This window comes from Artemia franciscana, chromosome 15, assembly GCF_032884065.1.
Source record: "Artemia franciscana chromosome 15, ASM3288406v1, whole genome shotgun sequence".
NCBI lineage: Eukaryota > Metazoa > Arthropoda > Branchiopoda > Anostraca > Artemiidae > Artemia > Artemia franciscana.
This window is the reverse complement of record NC_088877.1, coordinates 1,091,928-1,113,426: the sequence shown is the minus strand read 5'-3', so window position 1 is coordinate 1,113,426 and position 21,499 is coordinate 1,091,928. Positions and strand designations below refer to the sequence as shown.

The following is a 21,499-nucleotide window of genomic DNA, read 5'->3' as shown; positions in this document are numbered from 1 at the left end:
CGCATATGCTTTATTTCACATATATCAGTAGATAAGAAAGTTATATTTGAAACTGTGTCAAAAAACAAAAAGACGACATGAATAAAAATTACACTCACTAGTATCAAAGATCAAATTTGTCCATGTCATGTTCAAGCCTTGTTTCTGGCTTTGAATAATCTTTAGTCATTACAAACAATACAAATTTTTAATACATCATAATTAGCGCGTGAAAATAATGTCATTAGTAAAACAGGGATTTATCAGAAAAGTTAATTTTACTTTCATAAAAATCTTTTCAAGGGCTACACACTATGTTTCAAAGATGTATACAGCCTCATACCCCCGAGAACTCCTCCGTCCTTGCTTTATTTGTCCCAGATGCTGCCTATTATCTCTCCGAGACTAACGTAAATCCTGTGTCAGTGTTTCCAGTCCTATCTTCTCGTGTCGATACCGTTGATGTACGTGAAGCGACGCTTTTTGTGCAACCCCTTATTTGGCTCTGTGAACAATGTTTAAAGGCGATGTGATAACAGCTGGATAAGTTTTCGCCGGCTAATTATGATTTGGCTGTACCGCTATATCTCAACCTTTCGCTCGTCTCAACTTCACATCCCATCTAATCTTCAGTCAGTTAAAGAAGATTATAGCGTTGAGTGAGAATACTCTTAAGATTGAAGGCATCAAAAAGGATATGACAATAAGACTTGTTCATTTAAGCTGAATAAGGTAAGCCTCTTCGACCAGCCTTGTAATTTTATTTATGGTAAGACTCAACGCTGCAACAATTGCAGTCATTTGCACTCGGTAATACAGTTCAAACCCATCGAGAAGCCAGAAATGGTCATCTCGGAGTACCCTCATTAGCAGAGATGGGTAGTTATCCCCGTCCTAGCCACTTTTAAAGGAAAAAACCTAAATAAGTGCAAAAATTGTGGCATTTTGCAAATATAAATTTTCAGGTAACGTCAACCTCCCTCGATTTCTGAATTTTGCAGGCTTTATACTCCCTTATACAAATTCATGTGGATCCTGTGTGCTAGATAAAGCTCTTGAATAGCCCATTCCTGCTTAAAAGTTTCCTGATTGAGGCAATCAATAAGAGTATCAGCGCCTAAATACCTATTGGGATCCATTTGGATATTTTCGCACAAAGGGGCCACGGCACAAAATTAGGGCCGTAACAATTTATTAACGATTAACAATGAATTAATGACCATAACAATTTATTGAGAAGAAGGACAAATTCAAAGGAAAGCACCAATGCAGCAATTTCACTATAGTTAACCCCTAATTTACAAATCTATAGCCAAAATTTTATAAATCCCATTTTTTTTTCGTTTTTTGATTTCGTCAACGCTGATTGAACTAACTGATATACGGGTTAAAACAAAAATGACGCATGGCAGAATGCATAGGGAATATATGATTTTGGCTACAAAATTACACATTAGAAGGGGAGTTAGGGGTAAAGTATAGTGGAATCTCTTTCAAAATTTGTTAATTACAATTTCTCTGCATATTACGGAACAGCAATTATTTTCTCAATATGTTTCCTTCTCAATAGCTCCAATTCTAAGCTTATTCCTATAAACACCGGTATAATTTGCCATGGGGTGGGGGGCGGCTGTCTGCAAGACTCTAGTTTGGTCCCCTAAGATCCTAGTATACCCCACCAGCTGACATATAGTTTTCTTGAAAAATCTTGTCAAAACTAACATAAGCCTGCATAATCCTAGCATCCACAGAAACAGGCTAGTTTTCTTTAGCATGTCTTTGCCTTTATGGTACTACGTGGATTATTATTCAGTTTCCACTGTCATTTTCACTTGATTTGGAAAAATTGCCTAAAAATCCCCTCTCCCCCTGTAGTAGCGGCAGTGGCGAAATTTCGCCATTGTCTATAAAAAATAGATACAATTGATTAGAATCTGAATATCTTGTAGAGCACGGAGCCAAACTGTCCATGTAGCGTATATACCAGCCTTATAGTCGCAGCTTCAAAAAGAGAAGAGATTTTTGTTGTCCTACTTATGTCCTACCTTGGCTTGACTTATCGAACGCTTCAGTAAAGCTAGATCTATTTGATGACCCAGGAAAAACAAAAGTTGAAACACTGTTAAGGACTGGGCTGATGTTGGAGATACCTAATTGAAGAATACAGCTTCCTGGTAGGAGAATATCTCATCACATAAGACCCCTCCCCCATCTCTTTCTTCAGTCTCGAGCAAAAATCCGACAAAATATTTGTAGTTAGCCACTTAGAGAAAGATTTTTCGGAATGTTTGAGGTTTCACTTTCAAATTGTTTAAACTTTTGTAATTACACAATCATCTGAGTCATCCTCCTGAATTATTATTAATTCATTGAATAATTATTATTATAACCCTCTATCCCAAGTTCCAAGCATAAAAAGTTTATGTTTCCAAATTTCTGTGTATATTTGTTTATTTTGATGGAACCTGACGAAAATTTCGGTGTGTGTGGGGTGTAGGGGGGGGGGGGTACAGCCAGAAAGATCCCCCTGGATACGGCCCTGTTTATAGGTGCTCTCATTCTAATCTAATTTTCATCCGCAAACCTGAATTATACGAAATTATTGCTTTTTCGATTCATTTAGGCAGGGCTAGGTGAAAATTAGTTCAAATTTCTAAGTGCACAGGCTAAAAGGAGACTCAATCAAAAACGATGGAACTTTATTGCCTCTCTTCTTTATTAAGTTAAAAGGATAAAACTAGAATTAAAGCGAAAGCATCTATAAGGAACCCTTAAATGAACCGTAATCCTACCTGAAACTTCCTACTGTGAAGAGAAGACTAAAATAACATAAGAGTAATACCGTCTCATTTTTCCATTCAATACTCTTTACGAATTTAAAATTCAAAAAGTCAAAATCTAATTTCAGTGCCTCAAATCAGGCACGTATTCTGTTTTTTTTCTGGAGAATAGGTGGATTGGGGTAAATTCGTCCAGTTTCCCCTCCTCCAAAGGTTAAAACCTCGAAAAATATAGCAAGCGTCGCAAAGTCCATGACATTTTTGAGAAGGGAGTGAAGGGCAGCCTAGAAAATCTCCTCCGCCTACATACCTCCACCAGGTAGTCTGTCAAATTCCTGGTCTGCAATAATAATACTTCAACCTTCCCTTTTTCACTATTGTAATACTTTAGCCAAATTTAACAGATAGGCTTGAAAATACTGAATGAGCCATAATGATAGTTAGCAACCTTTTCTGATTTTAGGTACTAATCTAACATGAAGAAAGTCTTACTGCACATCTGTGCGAGTTTCGTTCTTCTTGAAGCAGAAGCAGTGAACAGAGAGAATAGGAAGATTGAAGTTGAGACTGCAACAGGAAACAACTTTAACGAAAAAGATCAATCGTTTCCTGTTGCAAGATATTTGAACAATAACACCACAAGTCAAAATGAAAAGAGCTCTAACTTTAGTTCCAATATGAGTAGTGAAAAACTATATAATATATTGAATTCGAGTCTAATTCATATTAATCAAGACAATCATCCAAATTTTATTCTTCACTTGCCGTACGAGTATGCAAGAAGTGGAAATACTTCTTTCTCTTTTCGCAGAGGGAGGAGTGAAGACTCTGACGAGCCAGTAAGTGACGAGGAGGAAGAAATGGAAAGTCTTGATAACCTTTACCCCGAAGCGTTACGTCAAAGTGATGACTCCTTCGGAGCCTCTGACTCAGAACAGGACTATTTAACATTCTCCTCCATCGGGGATGTATATCATGATAACAGTACTTATGAGGAATATGACAGCGTTGAAAGTCTTGATGATTTAGAACCAAGCGCATTGATTGGAGAAAATTATGATGTTGAGGAGGTTATTGAGAATTTGGATGATTTGACAGCCGGTGCACTAATTGCTAATTACTTGTTCGAAGAAGATGTGGACCATCCTGAAAAACTGCCTAATGCATCAAGACTTCTCAAGAAGCAACTTTATGACCTTGATCATCTATTAGAAGGGACGGGAGTAAATGCAACAGTCCTTCTTAGTGCAGTAGACACATTAAAGAATGCGGGTGGTCTCCAGAACCTGCTGAAAGCCACAAAAGGAGCCCATGGATTTATGTCAAGAATTTCACCAACAGGTGGCATGACTCCTCTGTCACCAGCCGGTGTTAATAGCCTTGGACAAGTTGGTGGTGCAATGAAGCACAAGGATATGGACGAAATAAGAAGGGAACTAAAAACGATGTTGTTTAGTTCAGAAAATAAGGTATGCGTTTTTTATAGTACTGAGTAAAAATTTTAAGGGCGACTTTGATCCAAGTAAAGAGTCTTTGGGTAGATAAGTAAAGAGCGAAGTAGACACAATGATTTTTTGTATTTTTTTTTTCATTTTTTTCGCTCTGCTGTAGAAACTTTGGAAGGAGCTCATACGATTGTAAATTGAAAGCTCTAGTGCCTTTATTATGAATCAAAAGATATTGGAAAGCAATCAGCCCCCCACGCCTCTCAATTCCCCAAACACATCCAATCAAAATTTTGAGACAGCCATTTTATTCAGCGTAGTCTAAAGGTCCAGAAACTATGTCATTGGGGATTTCACCCCCCCCCCTAAAGTCCTTGGGGTAAGGGTTGTAAGTTATGCAATTCCCCCGTTGTTTATATATAGTATTTTCTATTGAGGAGGATGGGAATGTTTGACTTTTAGTGTAAAATTCGACAAGGGACATTCTGGTAAACCTTTCAAAGAATGTTGAGGGGAGTATCGAACTAAATAAAAACATGCTATGTGCATACGGGTTGTCAAAAAGGCGCAATTCAGGAACGACTGAATGTATTAATCTGGAACTTTCAGGAAATGATGAGGGGATGATCAGTTGACCAAAATGACAATATTTGGACGCTACTACAATTACCACTACAACAGCAATTTTACTACTACTACCAGTGCAAATACTACTACCAAGGCTGAGGATATTGAAATGAAAATTTGGGGAAATCGCGAGGGGAAAGTTAAACTAAATCATGCTATACTATGCACATACTATGTGCATATAGATTGGCAAATAGGCGAAATTTACTTTTTGATTCCTTTTAACTGCTCTCCAAAGGTAGGAATCACTTCCATTGTGATTGTATCTCAGCCCTCCCTCAAGAGGTCAGGTATGGTAGACCAGCTCTGAGGCAGTATTTTTTTTAGTATTCCATTGACTAAAGCATCTAAAGCATAGCATATATTAAATACAGCAATGGTTAGTTTATGTATTCAATATATGTTATGCTTTACCCCCACCCCCCACCACTAATGTGCAAATATATACCCCAAATTTGTTTCTAAACTATTATATATTCATCATATTTTGTTTCATTTGATTAGCATTAATCGAACTTCACTTCCCGAGTGTCTATTATATAGCCGATAAGTACCCTTTGTTGTTTCAAAATCACTTTTCTGTGAACAGGCAGCGCCGTGGCGGAGTGCATCTGGCACTTGACGATAAATCACATGAGTCCAGCTTTTGTTACAAAAAAAATCACTCAGTGATAATTTAATGCGGCCTCTGGCATTGTGCACCTATTGGTAAATCCTGGTCTGTCCCCATCCACTCTCGAATCAAAATATTGCATACTAATATTTGAAATAATAGAATAGAACATGTGAACAATCGTTATGACAATGTAATATTCTGCCGCCGGTTTCAAACTTAAATCTTTCCAATTATTCGAGTTTTGTTCCAGTTCTTTAAAAATGACCCCCGAATCACAAAGGGTTTATTTAGAATAAATAGTTCAATTGAAAGTACTAAAACGCTTTAGCGTAAAGAGGAAGCATTGACGAGGGGGATTACTCTCTCATATACGGAATAATTTCTTTTCATTCTAAGTTCTAATGTTGCTCCTTACTTTCCGTTGAGAAAAACTTGTTTTTCTATTTAATTTCTGATCGTTTTTAAATAATATCGGAAAATCCGGCGCTCCTTCATGAAAAATTTCTTTCCTCCGTGAAAAATTCCTCCATGGAAAGATCCTCCCACGTAAACTTCTCCCCCTAGCCACCCACCATAATAAATCTCCATGAAAACGTCTGTATACTCCCCAATAACCATATGTAACAGTGGGCATAGTTCACAACTAACAGCCCTTCCCCGGGGCTGTGGGGGACTAAGTCATCCTCAAAGACATATTTATTGGATATTTTGACTATTCTGAACAAAATAGCTGTCTGAAAATTTTGATCGGGTGACATTGGGAAAAATTAGTGGGCCTTTTTATGGGCACTTAAAAAGGGCACTAGAACTTTTAATATACGTTTAAATAAGCCCATTCGCGATATTCTAGGACCACTGAGTCGATACAATCACCCCTAAAAAAAAAACACGCATCCGCGATCTTTCTTCTGGTAAAAAATACAGAATTCCACATTTTTGTAGATATGAGCTTGAAACCTCTACAGTAGGTTTCTCTGATAGGCTGAATCTGATGGTATGATTTCCATTAAGATTCCATGACTTTTAGAAAGAATTTCTCCTTTAAAAAAAAAATAAGGCAGATATTCTCAGGATCGGTAATTTTTGATGGGTAGAACTGGACTGGATGAAACTTATATATTTGAAGTCAGCATAAAAATTTGATTCTTTTAATGTATCTGTTGGTATCAAAATTTCATTTTTTTAGAGTTTCGGTTACTATTTAGCCGGGTTGCTCCTTACTCCTTACTTACAGTTCGTTGCCACAAACTGTTTGATATAAAAAAAAAAATCCCTTCTGCCCCAAACTGGGGAGAAGAATTTTCCTTCCTGGAAAAAACAGGGTCTAAAAGTTAATCCTTTCGTATTTTCGACCACCTACTTCCCGAAGCGTTAGAACCATACGGGTATGTGCTCTTATATGTATTTTTACAGTTTGCGTTACAGCCGAGGCGAAAGTTTGAATTTATTTAATTGTAACTTGCAACAAAAGAGTGTGTATACAGGAGAAGAAAATGCTCTTTTAGCTCGAGGGTCACTTTCTGCGTAAAGTGGAAAAGCTACGGGGAAAACTACTTCGGTATTTCGACTCCTGGGGAAACTTCACCCTCTCCCTTCAGATAGGGTCGGATTTTTATTCAATTTGTGCCTAGCGCCATAATTTAATGTTTGAATTGAAAATTATCAAAAACCATGTAATTGCAAATAAACCATAAAAAGCATATAATTGAATCTAACTAAAATGCTTTTAATTGCAAGGCTTCAATTTTAATTAATTCAATGGTTCTGGTGTTTCAAATAGAGCTTTTTTTGTGTGGAAATATCTACATTCCCTCCAATTTTGGTGAATTTTTCGAAATAAGTCTTATGGAGGAAGGAGTTAATCATATTAAAACAATACAAATAAGGCTGGAAGTTCTTCTCAAGATTTAAATATACGTATTGATTTAATAGTCCTAGGAAAATAAATTTTGGAATGTTATGCTAAAAATAATAATTCACCTTATAATTTTTTGTTATTTCAATGTAGCAACGTTAGATGATTTTGAGGTACTTAGCTTTTAGTTTTGAAAAACAAGGAGTTGGTTTACTGCTGATAATGGAAAGAGCATCATTTTGATAGTGTTTTCGACCAGGTAAGCGAGCACTATGGACAGATCATCTACAAACTTGTAACGGTCGTCGTGATGATTAAGCAGAGAATTAATTACAGCCAGGAAAATTATTCCAGCTAATTTCGTGCCTTGTGGGGCCCCGCAAGAAGTATCTGACCATGTTGAATCCGAATTGTTTTCGTGGAGTGCAACGACTTTTTGTTTTCGGCCAGTTAAGAAGTCAAGTACAAGGCCAAGGGTGCGTCGTTTGGCCTCCATTTCCTGGAGATTCATGCTTGCAGTCAGGTGGCGGATTAGGTCAAAGGCCTTTCGGAAATCCACTGCGCAAATGTCGGCGAAACAGCTACCTTTTTCAAGCCATTGGAGGACACAGTCAAACATCCGTACTAGGTAGATTGTAGTACTACACTTCAGGAGTCCACCGTACTGGAATTTATCAATACGCCTATGAATTTGTTTCAGAAGAAACTTGAGTATAAAGGCCTCAGTTACTCTCGCCAAACAAGGTGTAAGTGAGATCGGGCGGAGATCGTCGCATGCACTAGGGGCGCGCTTTTTTGGAATGATTCTAATATGGGCCCTTTTCCACTGTGACGGGAAATAGCCAGAAACAAAACACTCGTCAATGATGCTGGACAGTGGTAATGCTATCAAGGCTGCATATTCACGTAGCAGTTTGGCCGGTAATTCACCAGGGTATGAAGATGTATTCGGTTTGATCTTCCGTAAATCAGGACACACTATGTGCATGCAGCTTGTCAAGAGACTTATCAGGAATGCCTCAGGAATGGTTAATGGTATTAAGTTGAAACTTTCAGCGTATTTTGAGGGGATTTTGAAAATAAGCAAAGGTGGTACGTGCTTACTGCTACTAAAACGACTTCTACTGCTATTACAATTATTGCCACTATTGAAGCTTATGGTATTAAGATGAAGTTTCCAAGGAATGTTTAGGTGGATGTTACACTAAATCAAAACGAACTATGAGCATGTAGATTGTCTAAAGGATGTAGTAGCAATATCCCATGAAGGGCTCACATTATCAAGTTAGAACTTTCTGGGTATGTTGTGGCGGATTTTGAACTAACTAAAAGACACTAAATGCATACTACTACTACTTCTATTACGACTACTGTACCTAATGAAGCTAAGGGTGAAACTTTTAGGGAACATTTAGGGGAGTTTCAATTAAACACAAAAATGATAGCCATTTTGTTCAGCAAAGTTCAAAAGTCCAGTAACTATGTCTCTGGAGATGACTCCTTCCCCCACAGTTCGTAAAGCAACGGATAAGTTATGCTATTTGCTCAACGTTTATACATAGAATTTTCTATTGGCAAAGAGGGCATGTTGGGCCGACTGAGCAATATCACTTTTAATTAAAGTCCCAATCTTTGAAAAATATCTACAGAACTCATCAGCAATATGCTTCGGTTCAGATACTCCTTTTTCATTATCTAAAATTTCATCAATTTTACAATTTTTACATTCACCTCACCCTTCAATGCGTCATTTATAATAAGCCAGGTACCTTTTGTATCACCAAACTTTTCAGAATAATAATTTCTAACAGCGGACCTCATCAGAGAATTCACCAAGTTTCTTGCTCGCTTGAATCTTTCCAAGTCTTCTTGCGTATTAGATTCCAGATACAAACGGTAAAGCTTGTTTCTTTCTTCAAATTTTTCTATTACTGCAGCATTAGTCCATGATTAAGTCCTGGTTGAACTTCGTTGAAGTAGGGATACTAGGGCTGTTTTTAAAAGTTTTTAAAAAATATTATTAGTTTTAATTCCCACATTTTAATGTAAGTTTATATATATATATATATATATATATATATATATATATATATATATATATATATATATATATATATATATATATATATATATATATATATATATTCTTTCTCGTGTTGTGCTGAAGACGGCCCTTTGACATAGGGCCGAAATATCCACTGAATTAAACATCTTGCTTTTCTTCTAATACTTTATCCCATGACATACGCTAATAACCTCTTGAAATCTTCTCAAATTTGTCGAGTTGAGTTGCCTTATTTTCAATTTTTCTTGACTCTCAGACTTCTCTTTACTCAAAGAATTGAATGAACAAATTATAGGGAGATGATTTGATCCCGGTACAATCACAACATCACAAACGCATTTAGAAATCAAACTTCCAGGCACAAAAAAATTATCAGTTAAAGTTGTTGAATGATCTGTTATTCTAGTTGGAATTCCAACTGTGGGAAAATAATCAGGGGAAACTATAAAATTAAAAAAATCAGGATTCACCCCATTAAGATATAGTAGGTTAAAATTAAAATCACACGAATAAATACAATCCAAATTACTCACTCTTAGTCGTGACATAAAACATTCAAAAAACTCAAAGAACTCTTCCGGAAAAGCAACAGGAGGCCGGTATACCAGGCAAAACAAAACCTTTTCGTTTTCTAGGTGCACCTCTATTGTAACAGTTTCAATCTTAACTTCAATCCAACAAGTCAAATCACCCCTCTCTCTTTACCTTAGTCGATCCTACAGTATGAGAGCAAATCCACCACGCATCATTACAGTTCTAGTTTTTGAAATCAATGAATAACATGGGAAGGAATACGAGAAGAGAATACTATCTATGGTAAGAAAAGACTCGCAGACGCCAAGAATATCAAGTCGATCCTCACAAGACTCTTGAAAACTTGACACCTCTGAATGCGATTACGTTATATGGCAATTCTACTGTGAAAGACACGATGATAAATCCTCCAATACATTTATATCCCCACTCATAGAATCCCATATAGCCAGAAAAGATTTAATTCCTTGGTCACTGAATAATTAAATCCAGTACTCTTACAAAACGTAAAAGTTTTCTTTATTACATAAAATTGAAATCACTATCTTAATAATTCAAAATATAATCCTTTTTCAACACTGGTCTTACTGGACGAAGTCAGGATGAAAACTGACATCTTAATTGGTTTTCTAAATTAGTCGACATTTTAATCTGCATCAGTCTCTACCATACGTGCTTGGGAGCCTCCAGGTGGAAAGGAACTCCTAATGTACTTCCTTTAGGCTCTTTGAATGCCACTCTTTTCCACTGAATGCCACTCTGCCACTCTTCAAGCACCGCTGAGACATCAATGTTGACTATTTTTTACGATGTGTCAAACAGTTCGTGGTAACGAACGGTAGTGAGGAGCGACCCGGCTCAATAGTAACCAAAACTCTAAAAAATTGAATTTTGATAACAATAGCTACATCAAAAGAATCGCATTTTAATGCTGATTTTAAATAGATAAGTTTCATAAAGTTTAGTCTTACCTATCAAAAGTTACGAGCCTGAGAAAATTTGCCTTATTTAGGAAAATAGGGGGAAACACCCCCTAAAAGTCGTACGATCTTAACGAAAATGACACTATCAGATTCAGCGTATCAGAGAACCCTACTGTAGAAGTTTCAAGCTCCTATCTACAAAAATGTGGAATTTTGCAATTTTTTGCCAAAAGACAAATCACGGGTGCGTGTTTATTTGTTTGTTTGTTTTTGTTTTTTTTTCTTTTCCCCAGGGGTCATCGTATCGACCAAGTGGTCCTAGAATGTCACAAGAGGGCTCATTCTAACGGAAATGAAAAGTTCTAGTGCCCTTTTTAAGTGACCAAAAAAATTGTAGGGCATCTAGGCCCCCTCCCACGCTCATTTTTTTCCCAAAGTCAACGGATCAAAATTTTGAGAAAGCCATTTTGTTCATCATAGTCGAAAACCATAATAACTATGTCTTTGGGGATGAATTACTCCCCCACAATCCCTGGGGGAGGGGCTGCAAGTTAATAAACTTTGACCAGTGTTTACATATAGTAATGGCTATTGGGAAGTGTAAAGACTTTTCAGGGGGATTTTATTTTGTTTGGGGGTGGGGCTGAGGAGAGGGGGCTATGTTGGAGGATCTTTCCTTGGAGGAATCTGTCATGGGGGAAGAAAAATTCAATGGCAAGGGCGCAGGATTATCTAGCATTACTATAAGAAAACAATGAAAAATAAACATGAAAACGTTTATTTCAAATGAAAGGAAGAAGTAGCATTGAAACTTAAAACGAACAGAGATTATTACGCATATGAGGGGTTCTAAAAATAATTTAGCATAAAGAGCGAGGTATTTAGGAGGAGATAAATACCTTGCTCTTTATGCTAAAGTATTTTTAGTAATTTCAACTATTTATTCTACGGCCTTTCTGATTCAGGGGTCATTCTTAAAGAATTGCGACAAAACTTACGATTTAGTGTAAAGAGCGAGGTATTAACGAGGGTACAAACCCCCTCGTATACATAATAAAAATATAAGGTTATGAAAGTTTGTTACGTAAGTTAATTCTTAAGTTACGTATATTTTTTACTAATAAAAATGTTCGTTAAAAATTAAAAGTTCTAGTTGCCTTTTTAAGTAACCAAAAATTGGAGGGCAACTAGGCCTCCTTCTCCACCCTTTATTTCTCAAAATCGTCTGATCAAAACTAAGAGAAAGCCATTTAGCCAAAAAAAGAATTAATATACAAATTTCATTTTAATAATTTATGTGCGGAGAGCCAAAACCAAACATGCATTAATTCAAAAACGTTCAGAAATTAAATAAAAAAAAACTAATTTTTTTAGCTGAAAGTAAGGAGCGACATTAAAACTTAAAACGAACAGAAATTACTCCGTATATGAAATGAGTTGTCCCCTCCGCAATCCCTCGCTCTTTACGCTAAAGTTTGACTCCTTGCCACAATTCTACTTTTTAAAACAATTAAAAGTTTTAGCGTAAAGAGCGAGGGATTGCGGAGGGGACAACTCATTTCATATACGGATTAATTTCTGTTCGTTGTAAGTTTTAATGTCGCTCCATCCTTTCAGCTAAAAAAATTTGTTTTTTTTTATTTAATAACAATAAGAAACCATCCACATCACAACGGAATCTTGTGCAAAAGCAGACTTGGATGCCCGAAATTCATTCAGGAGGGGAGGGGCAGCTTCGACAAAACCAAAAAAACGAGCAAATTATACTTCATAAAGATGAAACTATGGAAAAAATTGCAGGGGGTGCAAGCGAGTACTAAATACTTTTCCCCCTTTCGGTAACAGTGTCTGATCAGGAATTGAAACAAGTGGTTTATACCTTATGCGAGCAGTTATACCTTTTAGTGTATAGTCAATTCGGGTCGAGTTTAAATTTGGAACATTTTCGCTTTTATGAGACGTTCAGTTTTCTTTACTATAACCACCAACCATTACTTCAAAATTATGTTGCGTGAAAAGATATAATTATAACTTTGTCTTACAAGAGCTAGTTCCTTTAATAAGCTCCCTCATGTGCCCATAAACGTTTTTAGCAACATTACACAATTATTTCAAAACTAAATGCCAACACAACGGTTTTGAATCAATCATCGGTGACATGATTCAACAAAAAAGATGTCAGGCTGGTCACACCAGTGATCATATTGGTCACATTAGTGACCTACTAGGGAAAAACGATATTTACCCAACAATGACCCAAAAATAAGAACAACAAAAAATTGGCTTTCATGGTGAAATGAATGCAAAAATTCGAGCTTCATTTTCATTCTAATGTTTTAAAATTAAATGCTAAATTGGCAAATTCTTTTATGATTGGAGTCGAGTTAGTTTGAACAGTTAAAACAACTTGTATAAGAAATTTTCCAGGACTTTGTTGAAATGAGCCCCCACGACGTTTGGCCACAACTTTGATCTTTGGATTTTGAGGGAAATTACTGAAAAAGCAACTCCGACGAATGAATCTTAGAGACCATAATTTTGTATTTTCTTTATATTTATTCAAATATTTAACTTTATTTGAAGATGTAAAATTGGCTTTACAATTCTAGCCATTCTAATGACGGGCAACATTGCTGAAAGCTTCTGGCAGTGTGTGTGCCACTGGTTTAATGAAGAGGAAGCTGATTTTGCATAGAGTTGCTAATTTGATCAGTAACGGATGGTAAATATGTAAAATTGGCTTTACAATTCTAGCCATTATAATGACGGGCAACATTGCTGAAAGCTTCTGGCAGTCTGTGTGCCATTTCTTTAATAAAGAGGAAGCTGATTCTGCATAGGCTATAGTTGCTGATTTGACCAGTAACGTTTGGTGAAGATGTAAAATTGGCTTTACAATTCTAGCCATTCTAATGACGAGCAACATTGTTGAAAGCTTCTGGCAGTGTGTGTGCCACTGGTTTAATAAAGGGGAAGCTGATTTTGCATAGAGTTGCTAATTTGATCAGTAACGGATGTAAATATGTAAAATTGGCTTTACAATTCTAGCCATTATAATGACGGGCAACATTGCTGAAAGCTTCTGGCAGTCTGTGTTCCATTTCTTTAATAAAGAGGAAGCTGATTTTGCATAGGCTATAGTTTCTGATTTGGCCAGTAACGGATGGTGAAGATGTAAAATTGGCTTTATAATTCTAGCCATTCTAATGACGGGCAACATTGCTGAAAGCTTCTGGCAGTCTGTGTGCCATTTCATTAATAAAGAGGAAGCTGATTTGGCATAGGCTATAGTTGCTGATTTGGCCAGTAACGGATGGTGAAGATGTAAAATTGGCTTTACAATTCTAGCCATTCTAATGACGGGCAACATTGCTGAAAGCTTCTGGCAGTCTGTGTTCCATTTCTTTAATAAAGAGGAAGCTGATCTTGCATAGAGTTGCTAATTTGATCAGTAACGGATGGTGAATATGTAAAATTGGCTTTACAATTCTAGCCATTATAATGACGGGCAACATTGCTGAAATCTTCTGGCAGTCTGTGTGCCATTTCTTTAATAAAGAGGAACCTGATTTTGCATAGGCTATAGTTGCAGATTTGGCCAGTAACGGATGGTGAAGATGTAAAATTGGCTTTACAATTCTAGCCATTATAATGACGGGCAACATTGCTGAAAGCTTCTGGCAGTCTGTGTGCCATTTCTTTAATAAAGAGGAAGCTGATTTTGCATAGGCTATAGTTGCTGGTGAAGATGTAAAATTGGCTTTACAAGTCTAGCCATTCTAATGACGGGCAACATTGCTGAAAGCTTCTGGCAGTCTGTGTGCCATTTCTTTAATAAAGAGGAAGCTGATTTTGCATAGGCTATAGTTGCTGATTTGGCCAGTAACGGATGGTGAAGATGTAAAATTGGCTTTATAATTCTAGCCATTCTAATGACGGGCAACATTGCTGAAAGCTTCTGGCAGTCTGTGCGCCATTTCATTAATAAAGAGGAAGCTGATTTGACATAGGCTATAGTTGCTGATTTGGCCAGTAACGGATGGTGAAGATGTAAAATTGGCTTTACAATTTTAGCCATTCTAATGAAGGGCAACATTGCTGAAAGCTTCTGGCAGTCTGTGTTCCATTTCTTTAATAAAGAGGAAGCTGATCTTGCATAGAGATGCTAATTTGATCAGTAACGGATGGTGAATATGTAAAATTGGCTTTACAATTCTAGCCATTATAATGACGGGCAACATTGCTGAAAGCTTCTGGCAGTCTGTGTGCCATTTCATTAATAAAGAGGAAGCTGATTTTGCATAGGCTATAGTTGCTGATTTGGCCAGTAACGGATGGTGAAGATGTAAAATTGGCTTTACAATTCTAGCCATTATAATGACGGGCAACATTGCTGAAATCTTCTGGCAGTCTGTGTGCCATTTAAAGAGGAAGCTGATTTTGCATAGGCTATAGTTGCTGATTTGGCCAGTAACGGATGGTGAAGATGTAAAATTGGCTTTACAATTCTAGCCATTATAATGACGGGCAACATTGCTGAAAGCTTCTGGCAGTCTGTGTGCCATTTCTTTAATAAAGAGGAAGCTGATTTTGCATAGGCTATAGTTGCTGATTTGGCCAGTAACGGATGGTGAAGATGTAAAATTGGCTTTACAAGTCTAGCCATTCTAATGACGGGCAACATTGCTGAAAGCTTCTGGCAGTCTGTGTGCCCTTTCTTTAATAAAGAGGAAGCTGATTTTGCATAGGCTATAGTTACTGATTTGGCCAGTAACGGATGGTGAAGATGTAAAATTGGCTTTACAATTTAGCCATTATAATGACGGGCAACATTGCACGACCTTCTATATTTGAATATGGTTATTACGATATGGGGGGGGTGCCCCCTTGTCAATACCTTGCTCTTTACGCTGAAGTTTGAATTTTGTTCCAAGTCTCTAAGAATGACCCCTGAACCACAAAGAATGTTTAATTAGAATAAATAGCTCTTTTGAAATTACTAAAAATACTTTAGCGTAAAGAGTGAGGTATTGAGGAAGGGACCAACCCCCTCCTACACGTGATGATCTCTGTTTGTTTCAAGCTCTAATCTTGCTCCTTGCTTTTATTTGAAAAAAATACTTGTTGTTTTTATTTAGCTTCTCAGTTTTTTTTTCAATAATGCTGGGAAAACCAGCGCCCACTTCATGGAAATTCTCTTCCCGAACGATAAATTCCTTCATTGGGAAGATCCTCTCACGTAATACCAATAAAAACGTAATACCCCCTCCCCTGAATACCATAAAAAACACCCCCTGAAAACGTCAGTATGCTTCGTCAATAACCAATACTATATGTAAAGAAAGGGCAAAGTTCATAGCTTGCAGCCTGGGGACTGTGGGATATTAAGTCGTCCTCAAAGACATATTTGTTAGATTTTCAACTATGCTCAGCAAAATGGCTATCTCAAAATTTTGATTCGGTGACTTTGGGAAAACATGAGCATGGGAGGAGGCCTAGTTGCCCTCCAATGTTTTTGGTCACTGAAAAAGGACACTAGAACTTTTAATTTCCGTTAGAATGAGTCTTCTCCCGACATTCTAGGACCACTGGGTCGATACTATCACCCCTGGGGAAAAAACAACAAAATAAAAAGAACAAATAAACACGCATCCTGGATCTTTCGTCTGGCGAAAAATACAAATTTCCATATTTTTGAAGATAAGAGCTTGAAAACTCTACAATAGGGTTCTCTGATACACTTAATCTGATGGTGTCATTTTCATAAGATTCTATGACATTTAGGGGTGTTCCCCCTTTTTTTCAGAAATAAAGCAAATTTTCACAGGCTCTTAACTTTTGATAGGAATAAACTTGATGAAACTTATATTTTTAAAATCAGCATATAAACCCCTTCTTTTGATGGATATATTGGTATCAAAATTTCATTTTTAGAGTTTCGATTACTATTGAGCCGGGTCGCTTACTACAGTTCGTTACCACGAACTTTGATATTTGCCGTCCTCTTTCTGCGTGTATTTTTCATGCCTTCTTTACCAAGGGAACTCTCGACTGGCATATGCATAGGCTATCGTTCGGAGGGAGAAATCTCTTAACTATGTACGAATGAGTCATGGTCTCTGTCTCATTTTCTTTCTCTCTTTCCCTCTCTCTCTCTCTCTCTCTCTCTCACTCTCTCTCTCTCTCTCTCTTTCTCTCTCTCTCTCTCTCTCTCCTTTAAGAGCCACCACTCCTTTAGGCCTGTAACAACACTAACTGTTTTTAACAGCACAAATTCTTGACTTAGAATGGAATGAAAATGAAACAATAAAAAAAAATTCTGCTGATAATAATAAAAGCCTGAATATTTCAGCTTCATATCCAAAAGCCTTTATCAACGGAAAAAAATATCAATTAATTTGAACAAAATATATATAAAAAAAAAAACAAAGAAAAATGAAAAACCGAAACGTAATCAATGCAAAAAACCAAATGAATGTTTCAACTTCAGATCCGGAAACGCTGTAGTCGATGTACAAAAACAAACTGAAAAACAAAAGAAAATTGTTATTAAAATAAATTCTTGTCTGTTGATTCAGTTACTACAGCACAAGGCAAAACGCAGGACGAAGAAGGATGTCTATTATCTTAACTTTCTTCTGATATTCATTTTCTGTTTTTACAGCATTTGTTTCAATTTAATTATTTTATTCATATGTTTTGTTTAAAGTAAATAATTTAGTACTTTTACCATCAATAAACGCTTCCGGATATGAAACTGAAATACTTATACTTTTATTGCTATTTGTGCGATTTTTACTGTTTTTTTTTTTAATTTTACCTTTTTCTATGCATTTTAGTTTCGCTCTGATTGTAAATTAAATAAAAAAAAACAAGTTTTTTCAACTGAAAGTAATGAGCGACATTAAAACTTAAAACGAACATAAATTACTTCGTATATGAAAGGGGCTGCTTCCTCATCAACGCCTCGCTCTTTACGCTAAAGTTTGACTCTTTCTCTCAACTCTTCTTTTTAAAACAGTAAAAAACTTTTGCGTAAAGAGCGGGGCGTTGATGAGGAAGCAGCCCCTTTCATATACGAAGTAATTTCTGTTCGTTTTAAGTTTTAATGTCGCTCCTTACTTTCAGTTGAAAAAACGTGTTTTTTTTTTATTACAGCTAAATAGAAGCAGAGTTCTACAGATTTATGTTCCCTGTGCAAATGGCATGTTATTTTTGATTTTTGTTTTTCCGTATATCTATGGTTTTAATTCTTCAACGTAAGGCAATAATTTTGTAATCATTCCGCAGCTGAGATACAGGCTTAATCCTTTAGTGAAATACATTTTTAAATTTAGTTTTTAATTTTTTTCTAAGTTGCAAAATGTGTGGAAAACGTGATTTTTTTTATATTTTACTTTAAAAGTGGGCATAAAATCCTTCCTCAAAATGTCGTGAAATCAACGTCTTTGACGAGTCACATTAACCACTTTAGATAGCCCTTGCACCATATTTGAACTAATATCTTCTACTTCATCATTTTCAAATATACCTTTGAGTTACATTATCAGCTTCTACTATTATTCCTCATAATATTTATTTTTAGATGCCTGTATCGCCTGCTTACAACCAAAGACCACCTAGCAATTTACCTCGATACTCATCTCCTATGCCTCAACGGTTTGGTCAGCCTCAAAATCGACCCGAAAATCCATCAGGTATTTCATGTGTTCACCATTTCTTGAAGTTTAGCTATGATACTATTTGTATAATCACATCCTACATATTAATAATTTTTATTTTCATCCTTCTGGTATTCATATATTGTCATAAAAACATAAGAAACTAAGAAAATAAAGGTTAAACTATCAAACATACGTCTTACTTTTTCTAGACAAGTTCCAGTCTGACAAGCAACAGTGAAATTCTCGTACTAACTGAAATTAAATAAAAAAAAAAAACAAATTTCTTTAAATGAAAGTAAGGAGCAACATTAAAACTTAAAACGAACAGAAATTACTCCGTATATGAAAGGGGCTTTTCCTCCTCAACGCCTCGCTCTTTACGCTAAAGTTTGACTCTTTCTCTTAGCTCAACTTTTTAAAACAGTAACAAACTTTAGCGTAAAGAGCGGGGCGTTGAGGAGGAAAAGCCCCTTTCATATGCGGAGTAATTTCTGTTCGGTTTAAGTTTTAATGTTGCTCCTTACTTTCATTAAAAAAAAACCTGTTTTTTTATATAGTTTCTGGACATTTTTGAATTACTGCATGTTTTCATCTTGGCTCTCCGCACATAATTAATTAAAACGAAATTTGCATATTAATTTTTATTTTGGCTAAATGGCTTTCTCATAGTTTTAATCAGAAAATTTTGAGAAAAAAGGAGCGAGGGAGGAGGCCTAGCTGCCCTCCAATTTTTCGATTACTTAAAAAGGCAACTAGAACTTTTAATTTTTTTCAAACGTTTCCATTTGTAAAAAGTATACAGAACTTACGAATTAACTTACATAACGAACTTATGTATTCGTATGTTTTTAGTGCGTATATGAAGGGGTTAACCCCTCGTCGATACCTCGCTCTTTACACTAAAGATTATTGTCCCAATTCCTTAAGAATGACCTCTGAATTACAAAGACCGTATAATAAATAATGGAAACTACTAAAAAACTTTAGCGTAAAGAGTGAGGTATTACTAGGAGGTAAACCCTCCTAGAATAATGCTAGAAAATCCTGCACGCCCTTCATTGAAATTATCTTCCCTCATGAGAAGTTCCTGCATGGAAATATCCTCCCACGCAACCCCTCCCCCCTCAACTCTCCCCCCTAAACCAAAAAAATCCCCCCAGTAACCATTACTATATGTAAACACAGGTCAAAGTTTGTAACTTGCAGCCCCTCCCACGGGGACTGCGGGGGAGTAAGTCGTCTCCAAAGACATATTTATTAGGTTATTCGACTATGGTGAATAAAATGGCTATCTCAGAATTTTGATCCGGTGATTTCGGGGGAAAAATGAGCATGGGAGGGGGCCTAGGCGCCCTCTATTTTTTTGGTCACTTAAAAAGGGCACTAGAACTTTTATTTCCGTTAGAATGAGCCCTCTGAGATACGTATGACCTGCCTGAGATACGTATCACGCTTTACAAAGTCAAAAATTCCGCGTGGACTCCGACTCAGAGGCTTACAGAAACTTGTTTTTATTCACATCCATCTGAAATGCATAATTCTAGAGCAATAGATGCTATACCAGTGTTAAAAATTCAAACAGATTGCTTGAGATGGTGGCGGGCAGGGTCGCACCTGGGGGGACTAAAGGGGGCAAACGGCCTGGGACCTCAGCAGGCAGGACAAAATCTTAGGTTAGCTGACTGCATGATCCCGAAAACTCAAGACCCCTTGATTTCAAGGGTTCCGCTTCAGTTCTTTGGGATGTTGTCAAAATGTCCTAAATTTGTCCTCCGTTTGAGGAGGAAAAGCCCCCCTTTCAGAATTTTGATCCGGTGATTTCGGGGGGAAATGAGCGTGGGAGGAGGCCTAGGCGCCCTCCAATTTTTTTGGTCACTTAAAAAGGGCACTAGAACTTTTATTTCCGTTAGAATGAGCCCTCTCGCGACATTGTAGGGCCACTGAGTCGATACGATCACCCTGGGAAAAAAAACAACAAAAAAACAAACAAACACCCATCCGTGATTTGTATTCTGGCAAAAAATGCGAAATTCCACATTTTGTTGATAGGAGCTTGAAACTTTCTCCTCCATCCCTAACTATTCAAAGCCTCTCTTTTACAACCTTCCAGAAACTTCCCATTTATTATAAATCTTTCTTTATGACGTCGTCCCCTCCTAGACGAGAACGACCTGCTTTCCATTTAGCCATAGACGGTTGACCGTCAAGCTATCTCAACCGTTCTTTCATTATAGCCCTAGAAAGGGGGATTGAACCACATTTTTCGTACAGCCTACTGTTGGAAAAGCGGTCATTCAGCCGGGTGCCCAGAACAATACGTTCTCAACTATTAACCTAAGAGTGAAAATTCGTTGGAAACATCCTCTACCCTTTCTAAAACCGCACTAGATTATAATTAAATTAAAAAAAACAAGTTTTTTTTAACTGAAAGTAAGGAGCGACATTAAAACTTAAAACGCACAGAAATTACTTCGTATATGAAAGAGGCTGCTTCCTCATCAACGCCCCGCTCTTTACGCTAAAGTTTGACTCTTTCTCTCAATTCTTCTTTTTAAAAAAGTAAAAAACTTTAGCGGAAAGAGCGGGGCGTTGATGAGGAAGCAGCCTCTTTCATATACGAAGTAATTTCTGTGCGTTTTAAGTTTTAATGTCGCTCCTTACTTTCAGTTAAAAAAAACTTTTTTTTTTAATTTAATTTTTGAACGTTTTTGAATCAATGTATGTTTTGATTTTGGCTCTCCGCAGAGGAATAATCAAAACAAAATTTGCATATTTTTTTTTTTTTTTTGGCTGAATGGCTTTCTCATAATTTTGATCGAATGATTTTGGGAAAAAAAGAGCGGGGGACGAAGCCTAGTTGCCCTCCGATTTTTTGGTTAATTAAAAAGGCAACTAGAACTTTTAATTTTTTACGAATCTTTTTATTGGTAAAAGATTTACGTAACTTATAAATTAGCTTACGTAAAGAACTTTTGTATTCTCATGTTTTTATTACATATATGAGAGGATTC

General features: G+C 36.6%; 1 protein-coding gene and 1 long non-coding RNA gene across 2 annotated transcripts in view; one reads left to right on the top strand and one right to left on the bottom strand.

Moving 5' to 3' along the window:
- Positions 1 to 539: 539 nt before the first annotated feature.
- LOC136036684 (uncharacterized) overlaps positions 540 to 21,499 on the top strand; it is a 65,861-nt gene continuing 44,901 nt past the window's right edge. The window contains exons 1-3 of the mRNA XM_065718995.1: positions 540 to 711; positions 3,223 to 4,228; positions 18,410 to 18,521. Coding sequence (XP_065575067.1) covers positions 3,236 to 4,228; positions 18,410 to 18,521 — 1,105 coding nt within the window. The 5' untranslated portion in view covers positions 540 to 711; positions 3,223 to 3,235. The remainder of the gene's footprint in view (positions 712 to 3,222; positions 4,229 to 18,409; positions 18,522 to 21,499) is intronic.
- The window catches only part of LOC136036686 (uncharacterized), a 35,462-nt gene continuing 31,044 nt past the window's right edge, over positions 17,082 to 21,499 (bottom strand). Inside the window, exons 2-3 of the long non-coding RNA XR_010619767.1 lie at positions 18,689 to 18,740; positions 17,082 to 17,349 (exon numbers count right to left, since the gene is read on the bottom strand). This is a non-coding gene — a long non-coding RNA (uncharacterized LOC136036686). The remainder of the gene's footprint in view (positions 17,350 to 18,688; positions 18,741 to 21,499) is intronic.